The sequence below is a fragment of the Alexandromys fortis genome, unplaced genomic scaffold (assembly GCF_014885135.2).
Source record: "Alexandromys fortis isolate MF-2015 unplaced genomic scaffold, M_Fortis_MF-2015_v1.1 scaffold_347, whole genome shotgun sequence".
NCBI lineage: Eukaryota > Metazoa > Chordata > Mammalia > Rodentia > Cricetidae > Alexandromys > Alexandromys fortis.
Genome location: NW_026068236.1, coordinates 608,075 through 619,312, shown reverse-complemented (window position 1 = coordinate 619,312; position 11,238 = coordinate 608,075). Strand labels below are relative to the sequence as shown.

At 41.5% G+C, this 11,238-nt stretch overlaps 2 gene segments (V, D, J or C); both read left to right on the top strand.

Annotated features, from left to right (window-relative positions):
• Positions 1-1,386: 1,386 nt before the first annotated feature.
• LOC126493872 (T-cell receptor alpha chain V region CTL-F3-like) lies at positions 1,387-2,036 on the top strand. The segment is given in 2 exon segments: positions 1,387-1,479; positions 1,600-2,036. Coding segments are annotated over 2 exon segments (519 nt in total).
• Positions 2,037-8,854: 6,818 nt separating this feature from the next.
• On the top strand, positions 8,855-9,393 carry LOC126493885 (T-cell receptor alpha chain V region CTL-F3-like). The segment is given in 2 exon segments: positions 8,855-8,906; positions 9,041-9,393. Coding segments are annotated over 2 exon segments (405 nt in total).
• Positions 9,394-11,238: the final 1,845 nt, after the last annotated feature.

Sequence of the window (11,238 nt, the reverse complement as noted above, 5' to 3'; positions counted from 1 at the left end):
GAGCAAGGACCTGGAAAGCATCCTAAGCTCACTACTGATATTCATTCAAATATGGAAAGAAAGTTGGATCAAAAACTGATAGCTTTCCTGGATAAGAAAGCCAAACACTTCTCCCTGCACATCACATGCATCCAGCCTGGAGACTCTGCATGTACTTCAGTGCTGCAAGTGCACCCTGCTCCTGCAGTCTCTCCTCAAACTTTCCAGGAGGTCTGAAACCCCTTCCACTTCCTGTGGCACAGGCCTTCCAGTGCAGCATTTGTCAGTTGTTAGTTTGCAAGTACCAACTGTAGCGTAGACATTAAAAACACAAAATAAGAACATTTGCCTCAAATCACTGGAAATCAATTTGAATAATTTTCTCCTTCCTTCATTTAAAAAATAATTCTAGACATTGAAATAAAATTTTATCTTCCTCTTTCCCTGGTTGCAGCACCTGGTGATTGTCACAGAGAACCAGAGCTCACTGTTCTGTAGAGATGAAGAGACTGCAAAACATTCAGTCCCAAGTGGGACATCTCCATCATAGACCCTTCTCCAAAGGTCAGAGTTCACTGAGACAGAGGGTGCCGAGAGAATGTCAAAGCCACAGGTGGGGATGGCTACAAGGAGACAGTGTTTTCTGGATACAGCAGGGCAGCTGCACACATGAACTCACAGAAGTCTACAGCACACATAGACTTGCAAAGGATCAGATCAGACAGAGTTCCACCAAGAATAGGGAAGGTGGACATTCTCACCCTTAACTAAGGAACTATGTGCAGTTGGTAGCTAATGGAAGAAGGATTCAGGTTTATTTATTAATGCAGCCCCAGGTACATAGAGTACCCTCCACTGAAGGCCACACATCTAAGAGTATATGCATTGTACAAACTGTAATGCACACCTGGATGAATTTTATTTTATTTGATGGCAGGGAACACAAAACTGGGTTAGTAAGGAAGAGTGAATGGATCTGGCAGGATTGAAGGGAGCAGGTAAGTATAATCAAAACTAATTGCAGAACATTCTCTAAGAACTAATAAAATGAAGGAAAGTAGGTAAGCTTTAGCAGAGGTTTTCTGCATTTGTGTGTGTGTGTTATTTAATTTATGTTCATCACACTAAATCCTACAGATGCACACAATGTAGTAACATTGGTAATTTCAGGTATCTACTGGGAGCATGAGACCTGACTCCTTTGTCTGAGTTCTCAAGTTTATTCACAATGTGTTGTGCAGACATCTGTGGTGCAAGTTGAAGGAAAACCAGCAGAGGGCACCGTCTCTTCAGATGTGGTTAAAGTGTACATGCAGATGGCAGCTTCATGTGACAGACAGTCACTGTACAGAGGGAAGTCCTCCTTTATAAGACGGGAGCTTCAATAAAGTACTGAGAACACTTGCACTGTGAGTTTGATGCACTCACGAACCATGTCATTTTTTTCTCTGAACATGCTTCCTGACACCTACTCAGCTCTACTGCTCCTGTTAGCGCTCAGTAAGTTAAATTACCTTAAGTGTTGATGATGTCATTTTCTTGCGGCTATGGAAGTCTTTCCCCCTTCCTCACACAGCAAAATGATTTCTCCATATTTATGTATTTACTATTTATTTTCAGGCAGGAGCCATGGAGACTCAGTGACCCAGACAAACGGCCTGGTTACCATCACAGAGGGGTTCCCTGTATTGCTGAACTGCACTTACCAAACTATTTACTCAGATCCTTACCTTTGGTGGTACGTGCAATACACCAACAGAGCCCCTCAGCTACTTTTGAGGAGCACCACGGACAACAAGAGGACAGAGCACCAAGGGTTCCACGCCACTCTCCATAAAAGCAACAGCTCCTTCCACCTGCAGAAGTTCTCGGTACAGCTGTCAGACTCTGCCCTGTACTACTGTGCTCTGAGAGACACAGTGAGGGAGACTGCAGGGGAAGCTGCACACAAACCAAGGGGGCAGGAAGGCAGAGGGGAGTGGACCTGTGAGGGAGGGCTGTGTGCCTTCCCTAAGTGGGGTTTACTCAGCTTCCTGAAATACAACATCAAATTTTAGATTATATCCCTAGAAATCTAAGAATGTGTAGATATCCTGACAGGATAGGATGAAAATCATTGCTAGAGACAACAAGGACTTTTATTCTGAACTGAATATTAGCAATATTAACTGAAATACTATTCTCTCTCTAAGTGGAGGACCTCTCACAGAGAACATTTCCAGGAAAATCCTGACAGGGGATTTATCTCTACCAAGTTGTCTAATACAATTTAGTGATTTAATTTCTTCAGAATCATCTTTTGTTGATTCACAAATTTATGACCCAAATGAGGACATAGACTCCAGTCTTTAAAAATCTGCTTCAGTCCCATTCCACAAGTAATTTAGATTCTTTCTCTCCTTGGTCCCTGTAACAGGAAGTTCAGCCTAACTTCTTGCCTCAGTTACTGTTCTATTGTTGTAAAGGTACACCATGACCAAGACAACTTAAAGAAGAAACATTTAATTGGGGGCTTAACTAAAGTTTCAGAGGATGTATCTATGACCATCATAATGGGGAACATAGTAGCACACAGGCAGGTTCCAGGAGCCTTGACTACCAGCCTCAGCATCCCCTCAGGGATCAGAATAGAGGGTCTATGGCAAGCGAGGATCTGAGGGTAAAAAAATTAACTCAAGCATATTACCTCTGCATGTTCTTTATTTTTTGGGCAAGGGAAAATTGAAGTGAAGGGCATTCTCCATGAGGTTTTTAGCTTTTATAGTCAAAGCTGAAAATTCCATAGGCAAAGACAATGATAATATGTATATCAAAATCACAAAAATGCAGGTAGAACCTGACCAGGCAGCACTCTGGAACAGGTGACAGCACCCAGGAAAGAACCAGAATTCAAAGGGAAATGCCTGACATCCCAAACCATTAGATATAGTTAGTAAACAACCCTGTATACTGGACTCACCTATTCTCCTTATCCAATCTCTTTTGTGACAACAAGCTTCGGGGACACCCAGATTTGATTGTTAGCAAAGGTGGGACATGCTACCTTGCTACTCTGTGCCTGTCTTCTTTTAGTTATTTCTATGCAGTCTGTTAGCAGGTAATTTTGTAAGATTGATTCTATGTAAATTTGACCATTAGAACAAAGATTCAATGTTATTAGTCTAATACATTGTGGTGTGGGGAAGTGGAAAGGTCACTCAGTTGCCCAAAGCAGAAGTTACACTGCTGTGGTGCTTTGGGAATGAATTCCATTTTGAAGGGAGAATCATAGCCTCATAAGTTTTTATGCAGATATGACAGTGACTTTTTCAAAAGTCAAGTGTTTCCATAGCTCTGAAAAACAGTTCATTCCATGTGGATGTGTACACATACATTTCCTGTGTATCTGCCTATTGGTCTATTAGCTATACATTTACCCTATGGTCTTATGGGCTCCAGCAGGTGGGCATGTCCTGGAGAAGTAACTGAGATCTTACATCTGATTGCCAGGAAGGGCAATGAGAAGTAGAGCCTGGATGTTAGTTGGGCTTTGAGATTCAAAATTCCAACACCATTGTGACTTAGCTCCTCTGACCAGGTCATGCCTCCTGACCTTCCTAAATAGTTCACCAACTAGGAAAAAGTAATACTCAGATATATGAGCATATGAGGGCCTTTCTCATTCAAATCACCACACCCCTCAACAGCTTTCACTCAGTGAAACTGCTCAGGAAATATAGCAGGCAGAACTCTGAAAATGCTGCCATGTGAGGCAGCCCCTCCCCTTTCCTACACACTGTGTATGAAGCAGGCTGTCATGAAAGACTCTTTCCAGAAAGCCCTCTTCCTTAATATCCACTCTCATAGGTGTTATGGTTTTGACACCAATGTAATGGTTTTAGTAAAATGGTGCAGTTCCCTGAGGGGCACAGCAGGCCATGAGGGGCAGCAGGTCCCAGGCAGGGAGCCACATAGCAGGTAAAAGACCTCAGTGGGTTAACCAGTCCCACAAGAAGGCAGGGTGGATGAGAGGCAGAGATGGATAGGCACACCGTGCAGTGTTGAGTTTGGATACAGTTTATTCAGTTAAAGAGAAAGAAGAGAAGAGCCATGACAGCAGCCACCTCTTCCAAAGAGAGGTGGGGCAGAGAGAGAGAGCTCACAGGCAGGAAGCAGAGGGAAGATGTACTTACTTTGGTAGAAGGGGGGACTGGGCAAGGCTTGTCTCTTAAAGGGGCAGGACAAATCAGTAGCAGGTTGATGTAGGAGGGTCATCTGTCTATGTGTTACTTTCATTGGTTAATAAAGAAACTGCCTTGGCTTTTTGATAGGACAGCAGCTTAGATAGTCAGAGTAGACAGAACAGAATGCTGGGAGAAAGAAAACAGAGTCAGGCAGACGCATGAAGCTTCGGCCCAAGATGGACGTAGGTGTGCAGCTGCAGCCCTGACATGGGGAGACTCGACAGGAGGCTTTTCACAGTGGTGGCTTTATCAGATCCCACCAGTTACAAGAAATTGTGAGAAAACAAAATGACCACAGCAGAAATTCATATTGACATGTCATTGATTTGGATAAGCTTAAATGTTCGGAAACATCAGCCCACATGACTAAGATGTATGCTTTATTGCACCAAATGCTTGTGCTAATGTCACGAAATATAAGCCTCTCTCACACATTCCAGAACCATTTGGATCATGTCTCAAAATTGGAAACAGGAAACATTCTATGTTTAGAGACCATAGGAAAACACTTACAGCTAATCTACTTGATATAAAGTTGATAAAATAATTAAATTTGAAGATCTAATAGATTAAGTCATAAAAGGCAAGTAAACAAATCTTATTATTAAATTAAGACATCATTTCTACAATATCTTGGTATTTTTAAAAATATGATGCATTTAATTATGCAATATAAAACAAATATTTCACATAAAATGATCAGAGAAAAGATAAATGACAAACTAGAGAGCTATATTTGCAATTTTTATCAGAATAATATTTGTAGCAACTGATTCTACCAAAATATTTACACATCTTCAATGTAATATATACACATAACTTCTCATTCAAAGATAGCTCTGAAAAGTAAATGTGGAGCCCTCCTAAAGGTCACACAACAGGGGATTATTTCATTATACAGTAATTAAATATGATCCCAACAACTGCTTTTACCCAAGGGATGGTATCTTATCTTCTAGAGCTGAAAACCTCTGGCATGCCAGTTGTCTTTATAAGGAACTGGAAATCAGCCATGTTCATTGATTCTCAAATTGTCTCTCCTTGTGATTCAGTCAGCTTCATCCCCATTGCAACTACATTTTTTCCAAATATAGATTATATGAGCTTCCCAGATAATAAGAAATTCTTAATTCCCAATAAGATATAGATGAGCATGGCTAGAAGTAGCGACAGTAGAAGTAACAACTTTTACCGTAAGAATTATTGCTAGGGTATAGTTCTATTAGTTTTGTCTTTATATCTTTCTTGGTATATTCTTTTCTTGTTCCATGTGTTTAGTGTTTCAAGGGAACTTTCTTTTATGGTCCAATCTATTTGTTCTGTAAGTTCTTTTTATACTTTTATAGGCATATCCTTACCTCCACACAAATCTAACTCCAGACCTTCATTTTCTATTTTTGGAAAACAAAGAAATAAAAAGCAAACCATAATAGAACAAATAAACAAAAAAAAAAACAAATAAAACACATGAGGATATCATATACATGCAAAGACATATGCATGCACACAAAAATATATAACACCACAAAACTGGAAACCATAATATATAAGAAAGTAACTCATATGTTAAATAAAACATTAAGAGACCCAGAAAACAACCAAAAAAATACAATTGAGTTTATTTGAGTTGGCCATCTACTGCTGGGTATGAGACCTACTTTAAGTGTGGTTTACATACCCAGGTAAATGTTCTTGGAGAAAACTAAATTTTCCATGTGAGCAATTTTCAATTGGAGGTACCTTCTCAGTTAGAAGCAGATAAAGTCCATTTCCCCCTCTTAGCACTGGGACCCCATCTGTATCAGACATGTGAGGGCCCTTTGCATGTTGCCACCAACTCTATGAGTTCATATGTGATACAATGTATCTGCAGGGAATTATATCCTTAGTGCCTTCCATCCCTAGTGGCTCATATCCTTTTGCTTCCTCTTTCACAAAATTCACTGAACCCTGAGAGGAGAAGTTTAATGGAGACAATCTATTGAGGACTGGGTGTTCCAATGTCTCTCGTTCTTTGCATATTTTCCAGGTGTGGAGTTGTAGATCTCTGTGTTTGTTCCCATCTACTACAAGTGAAAGTTTCTCTGGTGATTGCTGAGTAAGACATTGATCTATTGCTATAGCAGAAAGTCATTAGAAGTCACTATATTGGTATGGATGTTTAGTAGGACAATAATATTTGGTTTTTCCTTAGGTCCATAGCCTGTCTAGTCTCAAGTTTTTGACCACCGGAGCAATATTAGGCATGGATTCCATCTAATGGGCCCTAAGTTCATTCAGAATTTGGTAGGTCACACCAAGATCGACTGTCTCTTTATCATACCACTGTATCATGTATAGAGATCACCATTGTAGAACAAAGGACTTATAGCCGTGTTGTTGTTTACCTTTCTCCTCTGGTGACATTATATATATGCTTTGCTAGATTTAAAGACAGGAAATAGACTCACTAGTGTGTTCAAACACCATTCTTCATCTCTCAACACTAGAACACACTTGTCACGGCATATTTGTTTGTTAAGTGTCTGAGTCCCTCACATGTCAGAAAACACTTAAGCAGAGGCCTCACTGGTTAAGGATGCAACCACAAGGTGGTAGTAGACCTCAGCTGCTGGGGAGTATGCAGAGGACTCACTTCCTTGCATGCTGATTGTGCAGGCTTAGGGCAGAAGCACAGCCTTTTCTCTTTGGCTGAGTGGTAGAATTAAGACTTAAGAGGTAGAATTGTTCCTTAGAAAGAACAACATCCTGATAGCAGCAGCTGACCAGCTAGTCATCACAATTTATACTGGGCCTTAATTTATTTGAAAATAATAGTGAAGACATATGTTCCTTATTTATTCATGTTTCTGTGACTGCAGTGGCATGATGAGCTAAGATTTTAGGGGTACAGAATAATCTGTGGGCATTTCTGACACATCCAGAAGGCACTCCGTGTTAGTCAGATTTTCTCTACTACTGTTTAAAAGGAGAGAGAGAGGAAAATAAAATTTGGCAAAGTGATGAGGTGACCACCTTTCTCTTTCTTTCCATCTTTCTGCATATGGGGTGAGCCAAGGAGAGCAGGTGGAGCAGCATCCTTCTACACTGAGAGTCCAGGATGGAGCCAGCGCTGTCATCAACTGCACATATGTAGACAGTGCCTCATACAACTTCCTTTGGTATAAACAAAGACCTGAAGAGCATCCTAAACTCACTGTTGACATTTATTCAAATATGGAAAGAAAGAAGGACTAAAGACTGATAGCTTTACAAGATAAGAAAGCCAAACACTTCCCCCTGTACATTACAGACACCCAACCTGGAGACTCTGTCATGTACACAGATACCCACCGCTTCCCAGTCACATACAGCCTGTCCTCAAACCTGCCACAGTGCCTGGAGCCCCATCCACATCCTTTGTCACAGGCCTTCCAGTGCAGCATTTGCCAGTTGTTAGTGGGCAAGTGCCAACTATAGTGTAGACATTAAAACACAGAATAAGTAGGTTAGCTTCAAGAAACTAAAGCTCTTTGGGACTGTTTTTCCCTTTTTTTTAAAATACATTTTAAATTTGAAACACAGTCTTGTCATTCCCGTCCCCTGGTTGCAGCACATGATTTCTGTCATAGACAATCAGAACTCACGTTCTTTAGAGAAGAAGATGCTGTAGCACACCTGACCTAGATGGGACACATCAATCACACAACCTTGTCCTGCAGTCAAAGGTCACTGAGAAAGAGGGGATGGAAAGAATGTCAGAGCAATAGGTAGGGGATGAGTATTTTTCTGGACACACAGCAGGACAGCTGCCCATATGTATTCACAGGTTTACAGCACATGTAAGACTTGCAAAGTACCAGGGCAGACACCGTTTGATCAGGGGGTGAAGGTGTGCATTCCCACCTTTAGCTAGGAAGCTATGTGAAGTAGTTGCTGGGAGAGAGACTTGGGTTTCTTTAAAAGTAAATTCCCTCGTGCATAGACCACCCTCCAGTGAAGACTACACATCCAAGAGTATGTGGGTATCATCACCTCCTGAAATGCAAACATTGATGTGTTCTATTTTTTTAAATGAGTGAACAAAACTGGGTTTATAGAGAAGAGTGGATGGAGCTGGCAGGATGAAGGGAGCAGATGAGCACAATCAAAATAAGTTCCATAATATATTCTGAGAGCTAATGAAATGAGAAAATAGATAAATTTTGTCAGAAATATGTGTGCTTATGCATGTATGTCTTATTTTATGTTTGTTCACCACACTAAATACCAAATGCTACACATAATTCAGCAACATTGGTGATTTCAGGAACCCACTGAGGACTTGAGATCTGTCTCCTTTGGGGAGGTTTGAAGTTTATTCACCCTGTGCTGTGCAGTTTGAACAGAAATCAGCAGAGGGCGATGCACACATAATTCAGTAACACTGGTGATTTCAGGAACCCACTGAGGACTTGAGATCTGTCTCCTTTGGGCGAGGTTTCAAGTTTATTCACCATGTGTTGTGCAGTATGAACAGAAATCAGCAGAGGGTGATGCCTCTTCAGGTGGTGTTTTTGCATCACAGACTGTCACTGTGCGGAAGGAAGTCTTTGTTTATGAGTTTCAATAAGGTCCTGAGGAGACTTGCCTGTGAGTTTGATGAACTCAAGAACAAAGTGTCATTGACTTCTATGAACATGCTTCCTGACACCTGCTCTGTCCTGGTGCTCCTGTTCATGCTCAGTAAGTTACATTTACCCTAAGCGCTGATGATGGCATTTTCTTACAACTATGGAAGCTTGTACCTACTTTCTTACATAAAAAGTGATTTCTTCTTATTTATTTATTTATTTATTTATTTATTTATTTATCTTCAGGGAGGAGCAATGGAGACTCAGTGACCCAAACAGAAGGCCTGGTTACTGTCACAGAGGGGTCACCTGTGATGCTAAACTGCACCTATCAGAGTACTTACTCAATTTCCTTCATTTTGTGGTATGTTCAATATGCCAACAAAGCCCCCCAGCTACTTTTGAGGAGCGCCACAGACAACAAGAGGACAGAGCATCAAGGGTTCCACGCCACTCTCCATAAGAGCAACAGCTCCTTCCACCTGCAGAAGTCCTCGGTGCAGCTGTGGGACTCTGCCCTGTACTACTGTGCTCTGAGAGACACAGTGAGGGAGACTGCAGGGGAAGCTGCACACAAACCAAGGGTGCAGGAGGGCTGAGGGGAGTGGCCCTGTGAGGGAGAGCTGTGTGCTTCCTCTAAGTGGGTTTTACTCAGTCTCCTGAGATACATCTTCAAATGTAAAACTAGGAAATTGTGGATACTTTGATAGGATAGGATGAAAGTCATTGCTAGAGACAACTGGGGCTTTGATCCCAAGAAATACTGTTCTCTCCCTAAAGTGGAGGACTTCTTACAGAAGATATCTCCAGGAAAACCCTGACATGAGATTTTGCTCTACCAATATGTCTTACCAAATTTACTGACTGATATTCTCCAACAATATTTTGTTACGAGCCTGCAAATTTATGACCCAAATGAGGAACATAGAGTTTAGTCTTTGAAAATCTCCTTCAGTCTCATGCCACAGAGGGTGAGTCCATGACCATCATGGTGGCGAGCATAGCAGCAGGCAGGAAAGCATGGAGCAGTAGGTGAGCGCTTCTTTCTGATCGTAAGCAATAGGCTGAGAGAGGGGAAGACTGGGCCCAGCTTGGGCTTTGAGATCCCCAAGCCACCACCAGTGACACCTCCTCTGATGAGGCCACACTTACTGACCCTTCCTACACAGTCCACCAACGGGGAACCAAACATTCAGATCCTATGAGGGCCATTATCACTGTAACCTTCACACTCCCCAACAGCCTTCACTTTGTGCAGCTGCTCAGGAAATAGAGCTCTTGGCTCTCTCAAGATGATGGCCTGAGAGCAGCTCCTTCTCTTTCCTGCATGCCATGTAGGAGGCCATCTGGCCATGAAAGACTCTTTCGAGAAATTCTTTCCCCTTCATATCCACTCTCATCCTCTACTGCACTTTGCTTAAATTCTCATCATGTGGTGTAGTCACTTGCCTGGGATTAGAGTTAGGTCGTCTTATAATTCTTGTGAAATATGGAAAAAGATGACAAGATTTTGATCCATCTCAGTTCTGAAACCAAAATACTGATGTAAAGTAACGTGCTCTGGTACTCATATTTATCTGTCTGTAAAGGAAGAAAGATCTGAAATCAATGGCTATGAAGCCCCTCAAGGAAGTTTTATGTTTGTGTACACAAAGAGCAACAAAATAGTACATATCTTGGCCTGGATGGATTTTAGCAGAATGGTTATCAAAGGCATGAGAGTGACTTCACTTAGCAGCTGATGGGAGCAGATACAGAGCCTCACATCCAAATACTGTGGGAATCTTGGGAGTACTAAAGAGAGGGGGAGGAATAATCAGAAGAATCAGAGTGGTCAGGGACACCACAAGAACACAGCCCACAGAATCAACTATCTGGATTTCATGCAAGCTCATAGAGATCAGGGAGCCTATAGGGGTCTGACCCTCTGCATATGTTATGTCTGAGTAACTTAGTGTCCTTATATGATCGCAGACAGTTGGAGCAAGAGTTGTCTCTGATTCCTTTGCTTATTTAATGGGATACTTTTCTTTGTACTGGGTTGCCTAACACAGCCTTGATATAGTGGTATGTGCCTGGGTTCACTGTAGTTTGTTATGCTGTGTTTGGTTGATGTCCCTGGGAGGCTGCTCTTTTCTGACAAAGTAAAGAAGGGGTGGATCTGGGGAAAGGGAAAAGTGGGGGGAAACTTTGAATGAAGGAGAGGTAGAGGGACTACAGTAGGAATGTAGTATATGACAGAAGAATTTTTAAAAATATTAAATTCATAGAATGTGAAATGATCATATCAGAGTAACTGGTCTAGATGCTTAAAAAAAGTACTCTGTCTTACTGGTTAGGGACCAAAATAGAATGTTAAATTGTATTTCTGAACTCCCCAAATCTACTTCAAATGGCACAGCACAGGATCTCAGAGATGACTGCTTGATAAACCTAGATTGAAG